The following is a 19,128-nucleotide window of genomic DNA, read 5'->3' as shown; positions in this document are numbered from 1 at the left end:
GAGAAACAGCAAAAAACCCAAAACATCTCTTTGCTGTAAAAGGCTTACCACCACCTTTTTATTTTTTGCATTATCATTTTCCTCTTCTGAAATCCCAGTTTTATTTATTTTTTTCCTCAATAAAAGCCAGCAGCCTTGGCTGTTAAACTAAGGCTTGTATTCAAAGCCAGCTGCAGTGAATGTCAGGTTTTCTGTGACTTCATTGGACTGTGGAATAAGTCTTAGTCTGGACCAAAGACAACAACTGACTAGATTTTCACCTGTGACTGCAGGGCCCATGCCAGGACAATCAACAGCAAATGCAAATGTTGTAAAAAATCTAAGCTCAACGTGAGCTCTCCAAATCACCAAGAACATGCGGATTGTAACTGAAATATTTTCAAACTAGCATGAGAGTTTACCTTCAAGACTACTTAGGCATGGACATAAGTTTGGAAACATCTAAATGTTAGAAATCTTTGTTGGAAATAAAAGTTTTTTAAAGAGCATATAGATGAACTTTCTTAAGATTTCCACAAGCTATGGAATCAAAGATTAATCATAGAATCATAGAATTGGCTGGGTTGGAAGGGACCTCAGAGCTCATCAAGTCCAACCCTTGATCCACTCCCCCCGTGGTTCCCAGCCCATGGCACTCAGTGCCACATCCAGGCTCTTTGGAAATATCTCCAGACACGGAGAATCCACTACTTCCCTGGGCAGCCCATTCCAATGCCTGATCACCCTCTCCAGAAAGAAATTCTTTCTAATATCTAACCTAAACTTCCCCTGGCACAACTTGAGACCCTGCCCTCTTGTCTTGCTGAGAGTTGCCTGGGAAAAGAGCCCAACCCCCACCTGGCTCCAACCTCCTTTCAGGGAGTTGGAGAGAGTGATGAGGTCTCCCCTGAGCCTCTTCTTCTTTAGGCTGAACACCCCCAGCTCCCTCAGCCTCTCCTCATAGGGTAAATCAAAATTTAAAACAGAAAAATGGGGCAGATAAAATTATAAACCTCACTGCAAATGGTTCCTCAAAGATTTCAACTTAGCTTGAAAAATGTATACCATGTTTGACTTTGCATTTATGTTTAAATACAAGCTATTTCCACAGTTTGGAACTTTCTTGAAAGAAATGCAAACCTATAAATTATGTTCCCTACTTTATGTTTTCTAGATACTTTCAAATAGAGTAGCAGATAATATGCATTTTGTATAAGTAGCTTTTTAGCTTTTTACTATTGATCGTGAGATGCTGCAATAATTGCAAACTGTAGTAGTTAAATTAATATTTCATTATAAAAGATAAAGCTCTTTAAAATGTTTTCATTGTCTAAATAATTACATAGCTGTTGATTTTATATTCATGAAAAACATGCTTCTGAAACATAACTCTTGAAAGAGGACTAATTGTCTTGGGTGTTTTTTAGTGCTTGCAATATGCATCTTATGAATATCAGTTTCAACTCAAGGACATAAAGGTAATTCCAACATACATTTTTTATAGTTTTAACATCATTCTACAATGTTTACTACAAGAATAAACCAATGCCTGTAAGTCATTATAATATTTATACTGATGCAAGTACATATTTAGTCTAATCTTATTGCTGAGTCAAGAACCTGATATCAAAGGTTTGCTGCTGCACCCCCATTCAGGAAAACATTCTCTTCAGAATCTTCCTGAAACACAAATGTTACTTTAAACAGAATTTGGGGTGTTGTATCTATATTCTCTAAGTAACTTGTATACTGCATGTACATAAGCTAATGTTTGGTCTTTTTTTAACCAAACTGGAAATCAGTTGAAAGGGGAGAAGCAACAATTTGCTTTTATTGTCCAGCAGAATGCAAGAAAATAAAAAACACTTAAATAAGTCTTAATTTATGTAACTTCAATAAATGGAAGAAACTTTCCATAGCTACAGTAGTTGTACCAATAAAATGTACCTTTTTATCCTGAAAACTGGCAAAAAGAGTTTCCAGTTGCCACATTAAGAATGTGAAATTAAGACAATTAACAACACTACTGTATCCCTTCTATGTGAGCTGAAGAGATCTTGATCATGCTGGGTTTATTATTATTATTTTCATCTCCTTATAATGCCTAGACATGCGAGTAGTCTAACAAATTTCAAGTCAACACAGTCTGTACATGTACTGAAAGGACATGTAAGAATTAGAGCTCTAATCTGACAGTCTCTTAAACCTCTTAACCTACCAACATTTAGATTGGGTAAAAAAAAAATCCTTGCATATAGATAATCAGCTGACGAAGCGTGTGAACTAGAAGCCTATGTAAGTAACTGAAATTATGTTTTATAAAAGTCACATTTTGAGGCCAGGATCAAAGCCTGATTCCTGATCCTTTATTGCTAGCAACAATACTGGAAGTAAAGAAAAAAAAAAAACCAAAACCTTGGCCATACTGAAGAATTTGAAAACTCAGTGAAAGTGAACTGATGCCCTATGCCCTCCTGTAAACCTATCATAACTAAACAATTTTTTCTAAAGCAAAACCATGTAAATGGATCAATATGCAAGCCTAGATCTGATATACATACTGGCCCCCACAGACTTTGTGCTGTGTCTCTCGATGACTGAAATGCCATCACTGTTCAGGGAGTAAGAATGGACATAACAATGAAAGACATTTGTGGAGTTCAAATCTCAGGAAGGATACAAAAATGAGAGATGAATCAAAGTGTTAATTTCAGATAATTCTGGGCTGACTGGGCATTGCAGTATTTGTGGGGAGATGCAGCTTTGAACAAACCCCCCCAAGATGCAAGTACAGAAGCCTATCCGGAGTTTTTATCCTTTTGAGAGCATTTCTACAAAGGAGTCTCACTGCTATAATTACAGTGGAAGTCTTCCTTTCTGGGTTTTGCTGCTTACAGGGTGTTTATAATATAATTTGTTACCTTTCTAGAATAGAAAATAAACAAATTTCCTATAAGGCACTTTTGTAATAGTTTAAGGATGTCCCCTCTAAGCTACATGTGACTGTGAGCCAGACAACCTCCTAATTTGCTATTACATGTCCATTGAAATGCATAGAGACAATGTTCTTGTGTTCTCTCATAACTACAAGAAGCTTCACTTGACCACACCAATGCTAAGGGAAATAAGCTAAGAATGATGTAAACCTGTGGCTTTATACCACTGAATTTTTGGTATGTTTAAAAGACAACGAAACAGAACTTTTAGTGTTTTTTCTGGTAATGAAATGTGTTGAACATAATGAAGTGTCTCGTGCAATGAAATGTCTTTTGTGCAATGAAATGTACAATGAATGAAATGAAACACCCAAATGCACCTTCTCTTTTAAAAGCTTTTTGCATTGCCAGCTAGACTCTGCTTCATTTGACAAGCTCACTGTTCTCCCAGGGAAGGTGGCAAGTCAGACTTGAGTGTGGCTACATAGATGTAACCTGCATACATTTGGCTGGCAGTGTAGCTTAAACAGTACCTATATTACTCCATCCTGCTCTTGGACACAGTCAACCACAGAACAGGAGAATTCTTACAGAGCATCAGGCAACCTGTCACTAAGTATTCCCTTCATTGGTTTGCCAGAAACTGAGAGTTGTCCTGAGTAATATACTGACTTTAAACACTGGAGAGGTCTGACTTCTGAACGTAAAGGCTATGAGTTTTCTCAACAGACATGTCTGTTGACAGCACAGTCCAACATCTTGTCCCTGGCAGTGTCTGAATAGATCCATGCTGCCAACAATTCTGTGGAATACCTGGGCCCTGTGCTTTGGAAATCCAGAGCAGAGTCTTTGCATCTTGCCCTGAATCTTTTCACTAGATCCCATATAAAGTACCTAATCTCCAGCTTTCTGCCACCCACTTAAGTTTGTGTAGGCTCAGTCCCTACAGAGACCTAGGACCTGGAGAACACTATTTGTAAATCCAGAGGGAAACCACAAGACAGATGGCTGAGCAGGAAGGAGAACAGGCATGCATAATAAGTATGAGATGTGAATGACTCCACTGATTAATTTCTTTAATGTTTTTTTGATCAGGAAGAAAATCAGCAGCAGAATTAATGGGTCAAAGAATATTACTCAGTTTTGTAAAACAAGCTGTGTTCATTTTTTTATTGTGCAACTAGCTTGCAAGAGCTAGGAAGTGAAATGTAGTGTACTCCATCAAAAATATATTGAAACTAAACATGTAATCCAGCAAGTATCTATGGAAGCTGTTGGCTCCAAGAGCAAACACAGAATCTGTGTGGGCAAATAATGTAAAATCAGTCCCTGAACCAAAAAAAGTATATCCTCCAACCCAATAAGCAAAATCTTAGCAGTACATAGTACTGTTCAGACACAAATCAGTGCAGATGTGCTAGTCACATGTATGAACATAACTAATATAAAAAGGAGGTTTTAAATATATTGCTCTTATTTTGTACATGCTGATTCCTTCCAAGACCAGCAACTTTGCAGTCATGAGTGTTTCTCCTTAATGAACCAATATTCATAACCAAGATGTAGGCATTTTTGTATTTTTCAGAATGTCTTAGATAAAAACTCTGCTTAAGCTTCTGACGTTCCTTCCCCATTCTCATGTGGTTGCAGTTGTTCTCTTTCTTGTTCTTCCTGAGGTGGTCTGACACGTTTGAAAAAACCCATCTGTGATTCAGAGAACAATGAAGAAATTGAACTGTCATTTTGAAAATAGATGAACATTTCTCTTTCCTTCTTGAGCAGGTCTTAACTGATTAGTTACCTGAATTTTTTTTCTCTCCTTTTCATTATTTTTGAACTCCAAAGCCAATATATAAGCTGAAAAATTTAACTAATTCAGCACAGCCATCCTTTTTGATTTAACTTCTTAAAGACAAGGCTGAGAAGTTTTTGCAGTGATCCAAAAACTTAAACAATTCAGATTCTTAGGGAACCAAAGTATGTCTGCAAGCTGCTTGTTCTGTTTGAAGGAATGCAAAACACGTAGGTAAGAGAATACAAAAACCCCACATACAGTACTTACCCTGTACATAACAAATACTAGAACAGCCAGGAGCAATAATCCTGCTAGGACAGCCAAAATTATAACCCAAACTGGTACAGGCATAGGCTGTGGTTGAATGCCCCATGTAATATTTGTAGTAACCTAATAGAAGAACACAATAAATCACACTTTGCACAGCAGTGACACACTGAGTTCATTAAAGCAGTATAAGTCTTGCTTATCTTTATTCTATAGTGTTTAAAATAATCCATCAAACTCTTTTTTCTCCAATGTGAGTAAACAGCTATATATTAATAGTGACATAAAGGCTGCACTGACCCAAATTTAATAGGATTTCCCAATGACATAAAAATGGGCTTGGGGGTTTTGGAGGGTTTGTTTGTTTGGTCTGGTTTTTTTTGCAATGATACAATGACAAAATGACAACATGTATTCTGTAATCTTGATGATTTTCAGTAGAACTGTAGTAATCTGGAAATGGTTGGTAATTAAAAACTCAAGGACTTTTTTTTTTTTTTTCCCTCTCTCCCCTTAAAAGGCAGTATTCCTTGAAACAACAACCAAAAAATGAACTCCAGAAGTCTTGGGAGAGAAAATAATAATAGGCATTAGAAACCATAACCATATTAAAAATAGATTAATGGCAAGCTTTTTGAATCCTTTTCATAGAATCATAGAATCCTTGGGGTTGGAAGGGACCTCGAAAGATCATCTAGTCCAACCCCCCCTGCCAGAGCAGGGCCACCTAGAGCACTTCGCATAGGAACGTGTCCAGGAGGGTTTTGAATGTCTCCAGTGAAGGAGACTCCACGACCCCCCTGGGCAGCCTGTTCCAGGGCTCTGTCACCCTTACAGGAAAAAAATGTTTCCGGATATTCAATTTGAACCTCCTGTGCTCCAATTTACACCCATTACCCCTTGTCCTATCACTGGTCATCACTGAGAAGAGCCTAACTCCATCTCCCTGACACTCACCCCTTACATATTTGAAAACATTGATGAGGTCACCCCTCAGTCTCCTTTTCTCCAAACTAAAGAGACCCAGCTCCCTCAGCCTTTCCTCATAAGGGAGATGTTCCACTCCCTTAATCATCTTAGTAGCTCTGCGCTGGACTCTTTCAAGCACTTCCCTGTCCTTCTTGAACTGAGGGGCCCAGAACTGGACACAATACTCCAGGTGCGGCCTCACCAATGCAGAATAGAGGGGGAGGAGAACCTCTCTTGACCTACTAACCACACCCTTTCTAATGCACCCCAGGATGCCATTGGCCTTCTTGGCCACAAGGGCACATTGCTGGCTCATGGTCATCCTCTTGTCTACCAGGACCCCCAGGTCTCTTTCACCTACACTGCTCCCCAGCAGGTCAGCCCCCAACCTATACTGGGACATCGTGTTGTTCTTCCCCAAATGCAAAACTCTACACTTCCCCTTGTTGAATTTCATCATGTTTCTCTCTGCCCAACTCTCCAGCCTGTCCAAGTCTCTCTGAATGGCAGCACAGCCTTCTGGTGTGTCAGCCACTCCTCCCAGCTTAGTGTCATCAGCAAACCTGCTTTTCTTCCAATCTTTTATGCTATGGTGTCTACCAAAAAGTCTTTAAAGCAACAAATGCTGTTAACTCTAATTTTATCTCAAGAAACTCTTGTTTGTATGTGCATAACTGAAATGAACACACAGATCAAATATTTTAAAAAATTACCATTATACCAAGCCACAAAAAAGGTACCTGACAATCATTGGTTTTGCATTGATTTCTGAGTAATCACATATCATAGTTCAGGCTTAAATAGTAAATTATAGTAGTAAATAGTAAAATAAATACTAGTAGTAAATAGTAAAAAAAAAAAATAGTAAATAACTTACTACTGTAGAATTGTGGATATCTTCAAAGGAAAGGTTCTTATAAGGGAACTCTATAACATTGAAAGAAGCAGATGATTTGAGAGAATAGGAATGATTCTGATTTTCTTTCTGTGTAAGAGAACACAAAATTAGCATTGCACATGGATACAAAAGCACTTCTTATGTTTTAGGAGCAGGGGCAGAATATTCAGGGACTCACATTCATGAAAGTTTGGGTCCAAAGGCGTGATTTTAAATATAATATTGCACTCTTTCCCCTTTCCAGGTAGCCAACTTGACAGACTATCTTTAAACAATCAGCATTTCCACAGCCCTGCGTATAACAGAAAGGATATCCCAAATATGAAAACATTTGGAAAGTCATTAGTGGCAGTATTTTTCTCATATGCATACTTTACTGTCCAGTTCTCCTGGCAGAGCACCACGAACTATTCAAATATATGAAATAAACCCCAATATTTAAAAGTTATTTGTAGTGTTCTGTAAGTTTGCATTCAGAAAAATATTTTGTGAACCAAATGGATCCCAAAGGTGAAAGACCTGGCATTAGCATGAAGGTATGGACTTTATCTACACACATAGATAAAAATCCTGTTACCCTGTGTCCTGCTTTGGGCCAGGATAAAGGTGATTTTCTGTCTTGTACTTTTGCTTTTAGCTAAGTCTCTTGTAAGTAGTTGCACTTGCTGAAATTAACAGCAAGTTTCTCAGACAGTGTCTGCTTCTAGGATTGATAACACTTGATGTTTATAGTTACTGCTAGAGACTGGTGTGCAGAGCCAAGGACACTGCTCAGCTCTGAGGAAAACATTTTACCGTCCAGGAGGATAAAGAGGTCCCACCTGAGCCCTCCTTTGGGGAGGAACAGACAAGACAGATGCCAGAATTGACCAAACAGAGGATTCCATCCCATATACGTCACACTCAGTATAAATTTGAGGCATCACGAGGGCCGAGCCAGATCTTTTCCGGATTTCCAGATTTCCAGACTTCTGGATTTCCTGATTTCCCTTCTTCCCTTCCTTCACCCGGCATCCTGGAAGGATTCCATCCCTTCCTCTGCCTGTGCTCCTGATCCATCCCAGCCCATATCTGTGTGTTCCTGCCTCCAGCTCCCAACTGCTGCTGACTCCAGGATTCCAGCCTGGACTTTCCCAGGGCTGCCCTGCAGCCTCGGTGGTGACGTGAGAGTTATTGGGGGAGAGGGGCGAGGAATGTGGTTTCCATTTTCCTGTATATTTGTATATATTTAGTAATTTTTCCTATTTATCATTACTGTTTCATTAAAGTTGTGTAGTTTAGTTTCCAACCCATCAGTCTCTCTCCCTTATTCTCTCTCCTTTCTTTATCAAGGAGGAGAGAGGCATTAATAGAGAGCGTCTGTTATTCGGTTTAATTGCTGGGCCAGTGTTAAACCCTGACACCCTGAGGAAAAGTGATGCACATTGGGCAAAAATAAAACCGAACAGGTCCAGAGCATATGACTATTTTGTCTGCTAGTTGTTCAGATACAAGACATGGGGTTTTGAAATAATTGTTCATCTTGCAGAGCTTTCATCTTTCCATTAAAAATCTCCCAAAATATTACCAACATATTTTCACAGAAAGCTTACCAAAGTGTGCACATCTCCTTCAATGGCAGTTACATCCCTTCGACTGATATGATGGTCATGATTATCTTCCCTGCTAAGTGTTTCATTCTTCTCATCATCTTTAGGAGCAGAAACCTAAGATGCACCAAGGAAGCCCAAATAATAAGCAACTGTTATATTTAGATACTTGCAGTCTTCAAACTTAAGGTGAAGAAAATCTAAGTTGCCAGGTTTCTCTCTCTATCCTAGCTGTTCTCCAGAACCTGGCTTTACTTACACCTGTAATAAAAACATAACTACTTCTAGATCATTGATGCAAATTTCTATTAAGATTTAACACAGGGCCTTGAGTATCTTACACAAAACTTTTTCATGTATCAGAACAAGATACTCTTACACTGCAATAAATAATTCAATTTTGTAATCTGTTATTGAAGACTTTTCCTCAACATTTCAGGTTTTAACTCTGAAAAAAGAGCTCTACTATGGTATTGATGTACCACATAGCACTGTACCTGCAGACACACATTCAGACATACACAAAAACTTCTTTAGGAAGGCCTTGAAAAACTATGCAGTTGGTTTGATAAATTACTTCTGTAATCCATTAGAAAATCCCAGTATAAAATGGCAGATTTATATATGGGGCTTGGCAAAGCCATGCTTCCTTCTCCTCTACATATCAAATTTATGAGAAAACTTATAAGAGAATTTTAAGAAATATATTATTAGCAATGGTATAGCAAAAGCATAGGAAATTTGCATTCATACCTATACTAATGTTGCTTTCTAGTTATCAAATCTGCATGCGTATTCTTTATTGTTCTGTACATTTAATATCTTACCTTAGTCTTATTATATATAAGTTTGTTTAAATTCTTTGAGAACTATACTGATTTTCCTACTTGTTCCAAAATTGTTTTGTAATTCAGCTCCCTGCTCTTAATCAAACTTAATGGTTTTTTTCCTACTGTTTCTTTGCCTAGTACACCTTAAGAATAAAAGGTTTCTCCTTTTCTGTGCTCTACAAACTGCATGTTCTGCTGGCACTGATAGCATACTTCTAAGCCTCACTGAAACACCCCTATTGATCTTTGGGCATTTGGATGAGGGCCTATATAAATAAGCTAGTAATAGAAAAACAGTGCTATTTTCTCCAAAGGAATAAAGCCCAGAAAGTTTACAAAAACAGAGAAAACATTTGGAATGTTTTTGTTCACAGCTGCTTCCAAATGAATTCCATTGCTTTGGACTTTGAACTCATTCAGTACAGGTCTTCAAGAAAAAACACCAAAAGAAATTAAACCAATTTATCTTTGGGTTGCAAATCTATTGTATACTTTTTATTTCACATTGACAAGTACCATCAAACAGTTCACTCTTGCTCCTCAGCAACAGAAGAAGTCTTGGCGTGTTAAAGGTTCTCAGCACTTTGGGTATTCTGAGTGTGCTCCCCAAACAAGCATCCTTTGTTACACTCAAAAAGACAAGCCCTGCTTACCTTAATTTTCAATGGATTTATTTCCATATCAGAAGTGCAGTTCATGGGCCCATCAATGTCATACTGAACAATGTACAAGAGTGTATAGTTTTTATACTTGTAAGGCCACTGCAGAGTCATCATCACCTTGCTGAACGCACTCGGACCGTTGTTTCGCAGCTAATTATGAAAATACAGTTAACAGATGTAAAAAGAAAGCCAGTGCTGCCTTTTCTGTTACTCTAGTGCATCTAGCTATTATTTTAGATTGAACCACAAGTTATACTGCTGCAATACCCACTCCTGACACCTTATGGCAATAGCATTCATCAACTTTACCTCAAAGCAGTAGCTAAAGTTCAGTCTTCTGACAGGCAAAACTTAAAACTACTTCTGTAGTTTGATAAAATTTACTTCTGAGAGAAGCTATATGGCTTTAGGGCTTTTTCCTTGAAAAAATATATTTTTTTTCCTTGAAATATGAAATTTTTGTAGTTTATTGTGTGATTCACAGCCAGTATATGTGGCTCAGACAAGATGCTCTGAGCACAGATACATGCACCCATAACTTCCTTTAGATAAATGGTCTCTTTAAGTAGTGACTAATAGAACTTCCCTAGAGCTATTGTTTATCCAGCTCTCTCAAGTAAGTTTCATTTAATTAAACCATCTAGATTACAGCTGTGATCGTTCCTTTGTAAATACTGGACATTTTTTAAGGCAAAAAACTTTACAAAATTATTCAGAACACTTGGAATACAAATTATGATGCTGGATAATTCGCAGCCATAAGTCATTTTCTGAGTTCAGTTCACTTCAAATGTTTTATCTAAATGTCAAGGGGCTAGAGAAGAAAACGTGTAATGATGTAAAAAGAAAAAAAATCAGCCTTTTTTATTTTGCTCCTCCTGTTAAATTAATTGCAGGCATTCTAACCCTTCTTGCAGATAGCAATTATTGACCCAGAATTAAAAAAGTAAAGTTTTTGTGAATTTACTCAAGAGAAAAGATACACCAGATCATCTCTCTCTTTTAATTTATCACACAACTCTGCAATTGAAATTGGTACTAATTGCATACCTCATAGATATGCTGAACTAGAGGTCCAATATCATCTTCTGTTTCTGGGTTCTCCTTTGGCTGCCAATTTGCAATTGGAAGGAATATGTGATCAGGAGACGACACACTGAATAGTGGAGCAAATAAGTCATTATTATGAAATATGTTATGATAAATGTGATTTCAAAACAAGTTAACATGCTTAAAATCCAATCTCCAGTTTATAAAGCAGATCAGAGGTTGGGTGGCTGACATATTAAACGTTCTGTATGCTTCTCTACATCTTTCTATGTAGAAACATTTTCTTTTACCCACCCTAAACTTTGAATCCATCCTACAATGCCTAGTAAACCATTAGGAGAATTAAGATACTAATGTCATAAAACCCCACAACACTTTGATAATAACAAATATTGATGATGCAGACTTAATCAGTATAGTCATAAGAATAATTCAACATGCACTGAAAATGGTGAAGCTATCAATAACACTTTTCTGTTGTGGCATCCCCCCACCTCTCAAATATTAAGAAAATTAGATTGCAATAATGAATGTTGTGGGCATTTAAAAAGATTATGACTCAGGAATCTAAGTTAACTGACTAAGCAAGAGAATTGTATAGCTTTTATGTGTGAAATATGGATTTCTGATAAGCAGATGTAATGGAGGTAATAGAGTCATTATGACATTAGTACTGGGCTTAAGACTGAAGAAGATGAGGGCACTGCAAACTTAGGCTCAACTGGATATTCAACTTGCTTTTAGAAAAGGCTTCAGAAGTTCTGGGATGAAGCCCCAGTCAGTTTGTGGAGGAAAGAGATCTGGAGACTGCAAAAATGAGGGGCTTTTTTTTTTTTTTTCCCCTTCTATAAAACCTCTAGTAACAAAGGTACAACATTCCTTTTTGGAATTTCTTTTGTAATTATTTAGAATTATTCAAGATCTGAAAGTCCAAAGGGTGGCTAGAGAGAACCATATTTTCTTTATTATTAAAAATTGCCCAAGGCTTTCTTAAAAGCTTTACACAGACCTAAAAAAAAATTCACTTATTTCTAAAAGAGCAAACATGCAATGCTTATTTGAGAAAGACATTTATTAAAATAGCACCAATACTTACCCTCTAATTTCAACAGCTGCTAAAATGGCAAGGTCAGCCTGATAGGATGCTACTGGACTTAGATTGTCATACAGATTGGAACTGCAGAGAAAAATAGCTTATATTTCATTTAAGAAATTAATATAAGTATTTTTAAAAACCCAAAACTTAAAATAATTGTATAGAACATCATGAGTCTGAAGCCACTGCTGGGAAGCACATTTACTAAAGCTAAGGAGCACATTCCAGGAAGTTCTCTCTTCGAATGCATGACAGCCCCAGCCTTCAGCGGGGCTTGGAGCTCTCTCAGCTGGAGGAAGTCAACAAAGGACACAAAGCTCAAAATGTTCCTTAGCTGCTGCGTGTAATAAGACTGAAATGCCAGAGCTGTGGGATAACATCAACTATATGGCTAGCAGAGCCCTAAGTTCCACTTGAGGACTTTGTTTTGCTCAGGGCCTCAAAATAGTCCCAGAAAAGTATATTAGGGCTACTTTTGCCTACCTCTCTTCAGAGTGTTTAAATGAGTAAATGAATACAGTTAATATCCAGTTCCAACACTTCAGCTACACCAACAGGTGACAGATATTAAGGTACGTTGAGTCAGTCATACATAAAATTTCTTCAGACTTTGCCAACAGAAAAAAAGAAATACAAAGAACACTCCTCTTTCCCTGAAAGCAGAGCTAAGAACAGAATTCTGATCTCCTTAGACACAGCTGATTATTCTGCCTACATAATCAATTTTCTTCATAAAGATGTGCTTAAATTTTCTAATTATTCTTTCTTCAGTAATCAAAAAGTTCATGCAAGTATTATCTCCCTAACCTGTAAATACCTCATCCTTTCATAGGCTGAAGTTGTTCTGCTAGGAATTATGCCAATTTTTGAAAACTAGCTTTGTGAGTTTAAGACAACTAGTGTGATCTTTAAAACCTCTGCATAGAATCATAGAATTGGCTGGGCTGGAAGGGACCTCAGAGATCATCGAGTCCAACCCTTGAACCACCCTTGCGGTTGCTAGACCATGGCACTGAGTGCCACATCCAGGCTCTTTTGAAATATCTCCAGACACGGAGAATCCACTACTTCCCTGGGCAGCCCATTCCAATGCCTGATCACTCTCTCCAGAAAGAAATTCTTTCTAATATGTAACCTAAACTTCCCCTGGCACAACTTGAGACCCTGCCCTCTTGTCTTGTTGAAAGTCATCTGGCAAAAGAGACCAATCCCCCCCCCTGGCTCCAACCTCCTTTCAGGGAGTTGTAGAGAGTGATGAGGTCTCCCCTGAGCCTCCTATTCTCCAGGCTGAACACCCCCAGATCCCTCAGCCTCTCCTCATAGGGTCTGTGCTCGAGTCCCTTCACCAGCCTGGTTGCCCTCCTTTGGACCTGCTCCAGGACCTCGATATCCTTCCTGAACTGGGGGGCCCAGAACTGGACACAGTACTCGAGGTGTGGCCTCACCAGGGCTGAGCACAGGGGCAGAATCACCTCCCTGGACCTGCTGGCCACGCTGTTCCTGATCCAGCCCAGGATGCCACTGGCCTTCTTGGCCACCTGGGCACACTGCTGGCTCATGTTCAGCTTCCTGTCAATCCAGACTCCCAGGTCCCTTTCTGCCACTCTCTCCCCAGCCTGGAGCTCCCCATGGGGTTGTTGTGGCCAAAGTGCAGGACCCGCCACTTGGCCGTGTTGAACCTCATCCCATTGGAATCAGCCCAACTCTCCAGTCTGTCCAGGTCCCTCTGCAGAGCCCTCCTGCCTTCCAGCTGATCCACACTTCCCCTCCAGCTTAGTGTCATCTGCAAATTTGCTGATGATGGAGTCAATCCCCTCATCTAAATCATCAATGCATGATGACACCTTGGTAATACCTGTCACGACAAACTGATCACCATGTTCAATTGCATCACTGGTCTTGCATTCAGAAGTCATGTAAGGAAATTCTTGCCATAAGAGGTATAAAATGTTATAGGAACTTCCTTTCTCTTCCATCAGAAGAGAAGCATTACTTAAGGAATCTCACTGACCATTTCTTCTCCCAGTTAGTGACCACTGTTAGTCTAAGGAAGACAACAAGGAAGATCACTTTCTGCAAAGAACTAGAGTCACAGGTCTGTGAGTGGAACACCTTGCTGACTGATGGAGAAGAGGGAAAAATATAGAAATGACAGCAATGTGAGACCAAAGAGATGATTTATGCTGCCAAGGCCTTTGATCAGTATGGCAAACCATTCTATCATTAAAAGAGAAAGGCAAGTTTAAAGTTATTTAATTTTTGGAGATAAATAATGCATATGAGAATTATTTATTCACTACATTTAAAAAATGAAGTTCTTAAGAGAGAAAAAGCAGGTTTTGGTCCACAATGGGAAAAGAAAGCAGCTGTATTTGTACTGTTAATTAAGCAACATAAAATGATACTGCATAAAGAGATTCCTATCGATCACATCTCTAAATCTTAACTGTCACCTCTAACAGGTATAAACTCAGGTATTTATATGAAAGTGTTCTTATTATTAACAAGAACACTACTCTTTTGTTCCATTTATATTTTTGACTCTCTTAGGCTGGCTACCACCAACATTTCAAATGGTTCACTGCATGTTGCTTCTGCTCCAACCATCACATGCATTATATTTTCTGAAAGACCTGCACATCATCCTTAAATACATAAAATTTGAAATTGTAGCTTTACATCAAAAGGAATTCAGAGCTCAAACCTCAGTTTTAAAGCAGGGCTACAAACCCAAAAACAAAAGTCATCCTGTGGCACTACTCAAGTATAAAAGAAGTATAAAATTTTCATTAAATCATTAGATAATGCTGTTCCTCATTATTAGCATTTCACTTGTGCCATAGTTTCTCTGAAAGCTGTAAGCAAAAGAAACTCCATTCAAACTGTTTTCTTGCATTTTTTTCTCTTTTTTAGAAAACGTTACTCATTAAAAAGATGTTTATTTTTTAAACAACAAGGCAAAGGCCAGAGAATTAGTCCAGAGTGAAACTACCTGGGCAGTTCACCCTCTATTTGCTTAGCATGTTATCTACCAGTTCATACAATTCCATACCTTCGAATCTGCAAGTCAAACTTCACAGAGGTATCCATTTCAGACTGCTGGTGCACACTGAAACGCAGACCAGCTAGGAGCTTCAGAAAAAAATTACCATGGTTCAGTGGAAGCACAATAAAACACACAATAAAAGCTTTTAAATGCTATCAGAATGCAATGAAACTGCTCAAGGCACGTGTTCATATAGTGAACAGGGATGGAGAACTGGCAAACAATACCTGTCCAGTTCACCAAGACTAAAAAGCTCTCTGGAGATTTCAGCAGATATATTTCTGGGTTTTGGCAGTGATGTTTACAGGTTTACATCCTGCTTACTTCCCTCACTTTAGCCATTTTTACAGAAAACTCAGCACCTCTATGTGTTGCAAAAAAGTACTGTAGAGCAAGACATAGTACATGATAGTTGCTTCAATATCTGTACAGTTCAACTAGGTACACTTTTGAAGGCTTTGGAAATAGCATTTATTCACCTATATAAAATGTCTCTTGAAAAAAAAAAGGACCATCAAATTGTTTTTAATTTTGAATTATTTTCACTTTCCTCAGAAAGCAAGATATACCATGTCACATCATTTTAACATCTGCCAGGTCTCACTAATAGTTGTGTTTTTTTTTAATTCCTCCAATTTCAGCTAGATTTGGTGGAAGTGCTGAAGTCTCAGCTAGACAAAAATTCAAACATCAAAAAACTAGGCAGGAGAGAGAAGCACTATTAGGTTTCCACTAAGAGAAAGGTGTGTTGTGAGCTAGTTCTTTACTGTATATTAAAAAAAATGTATCAGTTGAATCTAAAAACAAATTCTTCAGGGACAGGAGTTAATTAATTCCACTGTTTAGTGAACTACTCCTCTTGAGTTACATCATAAAACTAAAGAATATTCCCTTTCAGCCATTAATTTAACTGAAAAGTTGAAACCACTTAAATAACCAATTATGTGGGCACCTAAATGTCAGCTAGATCTAATCTTAAATTCCTCTGAATAAACATCCTGCCCAAACACTACCATGATTAAGAAGAACACCAACTGCATGCCTGTTTGAGCTACCAGACATCTGCTGGTAAAGGGAAAGCAAACTTTACCTTAGTTCCTGCTTTCATAGGATTTCCCAGGTCACAAACCACCATCCGAGTTTGATTCTCTGTTTTAAATGCACATGACAGTCTTGCTAAAGCCTGCAATAAACCAGAAATATTAAAGATTGTTATTCTGTAAATCTGGACACCTTGATGAAAGTCTGGAGAAAAGTTCTTGATATGCTGCATTAATGTCAATATAATTTCTCAGTCCTAACACAATAAAGCACTAAAATTAAATAAAATCTGAGTATGAAAGTCTCCATGGAGACAAATAATTCTGATATGAAATAGATGCTCTTTCCAATGTCCCCAAAAGAAAAGTTCAATATTCTTATATCAGGTAGGACTGATGATTTTTGTGACCTGAAGCATTAATCCACATGATTCCTTAAAACCTCTATGATGAAACTTTGGCAATCAGGCCAGGGTTAAAACTCTTCATAGGAAAATTAGAGCTTGGAAGGCAAAATAACATGAAAACCTATTTGCTTACTCAAAAAAAGATCCCAGAGGAGCTGTAAGATTTTGGATAAAAGCACATCACAAAGCTGTAGAGTAGCAGAGGCAAACTGGAGAATCAAAAAGGCCTGGTCCAACATATAAGGATGTAGTATGTAGAAAGTTGCAGTCCTTTGATATAGGGGGAAAACAGATTTCCCCTTAGCATTCTGCAGTCAGATACACCCATTGATCATAGATAAAAACAAGGATGAAGAAAATCTGAAAGTATATGACTTACATATGCCTATAATCCCAAGCATTCGTGGGATTATGCTTGTGTCTTTAAAGAAACAGACACAAAGCATGGTTTGGGTTGGAAAGGACCTTAAAGACCATCTAAGTTCCCATCCCCCTGCCATGGGCAGGGATAGATACTCCCCACTTCCAGGTTGCTCCAAGCCCCATACAACTTAGCCTTGAAATAGAAGTTGCAAAGACATTTTATACTAAAACAAAAGTCAGGAAATAAACTTTAATATTCTGTGTAGTCAGGATAACTGATACCCAAGACTTCCTATATTCCTAGGTGGATGAGAATAGAAATACCCAATATCACTTTTTTCCTCACAGGTGCCCAGCTCTTTACTTAACACATGACATGTTAAGTCAAAACGCAAATAAATTAAGAAGGACACTATGAAAATAAAGACTCGTAGCAGATAAACTCTGTGTGTCAAGCTCCATCACACAGATTATTCTCCTTTATTCTCCTGGAACCACCAAGCCAGGTGCTATCCTGGTTTGATGGCTTTGATCTCTGAGGTCCCTTCCAACCCAGCCAATTCTATGATTCTATGATTCTATCCAGCTTCAGGGCTTCAAAGAACTTTGTAGTTTTTTCAGTGCTTTGCTTTAAGAATGAAGTCTAAAAACCACCACTGACAGATGCTCTCCTGTAGACTTCCACAGCAGCACCTGCAATAGGACTACTCAAAGCATAAAATAGTTGGAATTTTACCTCATTGTTACGAACAACACCAATGAAATCTGCTTGGGGTGGAACGATGACAAAGAGTTCTGCTTCATAGGCTCCTTCTCCTTGATTCTGAGCACTGACAATTAGTGTCAAGGGATTGTCATCACCAATATAGATCTGCTTCTGATCACTGCAAAAAACAAGTGTAAAAAAAGAGCTCTGCATTCAAGTATATAAAATGTACTGAACTGGCAGAACTTAAGAGAAACAAGAGACATTCTGAAATTACAGAAAGACATTAGAGAAACCTAGAGGCAGTTTCAGGAGAGCTGTTTTAAACACTATATTTAAAACAAAACCTTGTCTATTATCACACAAATGAAGCAAGTATTACATGCTGGTTTTTTGTAAGAATCTTTTTTACAACATTTACAATAAACCACAAATCCATGAACACCTTTTGTAACAAACAGCAAGCAATTACAAACAGCTAAATCAAGGTGTACATTTTGAATCATGGGAGGGTCAACTACAGAATGCAGTCAAGACCTCTGTAATACATTTGCTCCAGAGAGAAAAAGAACATCTTTCTAAACCATGTCTTTTCATTTCACTAACTGCAAGGGAACCTGACTGTATCTCCACTGATGCAAAATGTTTCTGAAGCATTTGCAGAAATCAGTGTGTTTGTGAACTCTACTGCCTACATGTATGTGCATATGCTTTAAGGTCTGCACTAAGGGCATAAAAAAAAGAAAAAAAGCTGACATATATGAGTAGAGATAACACTAAGAATGGCTTTCAGGCATAAAAAGCACTGTCCTGGTTTGGGCCAGGATAAAGGTGGTTTTCTGTTTCTGTACTTTTGCTTTTAGCTAAGTCCCTTGTAAGTAGTTGCATTTGCTGAAATTAACAGCAAGTTTCTCATGCAGTGTGTGTGCTTTTAGGACTGATAACACTTGATGTTTATAGTTACTGCTAGAGACTGGTATGCAGAGCCAAGGACACAGAGGCCCCACCTGAACCCTCCTTTAGGGAGGAACGGACAAGATAGATGCCAGAATTGACCAAACAGAGTATTCCATCCCATATACGTCACACTCAGTATAAATTTGAGGCATCACGTGGGCCGAGCCAGATCTCTTCCTGCTTCCCTTCCTTCACCCGGCATCCTGGAAGGATCCTGTCTGTTCATCTGCCTGTGATCCTGATCCATCCCAGCCCATATCTGTGTGTTCCTGCCTCCAGCTCCCAACTGCTGCCGACTCCAGGATTCCAGCCTGGACTTTCCCAGGGCTGCCCTGCAGCCTCGGTGGTGACGTGAGAGTTATTGGGGGAGAGGAGGGAGGAATGTGGTTTCCATTTTCCTGTATATTTGTATATATTTAGTAATTTTTCCTATTTATCATTACTGTTTCATTAAAGATGTGTAGTTTAGTTTCCAACCCATCAGTCTCTCTCCCTTATTCTCTCTCCTTTCTCTATCAAGGAGAGACAGATTAATAGA

The 19,128-nt window shown here is 38.4% G+C and overlaps 1 protein-coding gene across 1 annotated transcript in view; it reads right to left on the bottom strand.

Moving 5' to 3' along the window:
* Window positions 1-948: 948 nt before the first annotated feature.
* ITGAV (integrin subunit alpha V) overlaps window positions 949-19,128 on the bottom strand; it is a 54,016-nt gene continuing 35,836 nt past the window's right edge. The window contains exons 20-30 of the mRNA XM_030454020.1: window positions 17,664-17,811; window positions 16,208-16,300; window positions 15,124-15,203; window positions 12,072-12,152; window positions 10,976-11,081; window positions 9,917-10,075; window positions 8,437-8,550; window positions 7,023-7,136; window positions 6,824-6,931; window positions 4,978-5,100; window positions 949-4,619 (exon numbers count right to left, since the gene is read on the bottom strand). Of these exons, the coding sequence (XP_030309880.1) occupies window positions 4,524-4,619; window positions 4,978-5,100; window positions 6,824-6,931; window positions 7,023-7,136; window positions 8,437-8,550; window positions 9,917-10,075; window positions 10,976-11,081; window positions 12,072-12,152; window positions 15,124-15,203; window positions 16,208-16,300; window positions 17,664-17,811 (1,222 nt within the window). The 3' untranslated portion in view covers window positions 949-4,523. The remainder of the gene's footprint in view (window positions 4,620-4,977; window positions 5,101-6,823; window positions 6,932-7,022; window positions 7,137-8,436; window positions 8,551-9,916; window positions 10,076-10,975; window positions 11,082-12,071; window positions 12,153-15,123; window positions 15,204-16,207; window positions 16,301-17,663; window positions 17,812-19,128) is intronic.

The sequence above is a fragment of the Calypte anna genome, chromosome 7 (assembly GCF_003957555.1).
Source record: "Calypte anna isolate BGI_N300 chromosome 7, bCalAnn1_v1.p, whole genome shotgun sequence".
Lineage (NCBI taxonomy): Eukaryota > Metazoa > Chordata > Aves > Apodiformes > Trochilidae > Calypte > Calypte anna.
Note: the sequence above shows the minus strand (reverse complement) of the source record. Positions and strands in the feature narration are given on the sequence as shown.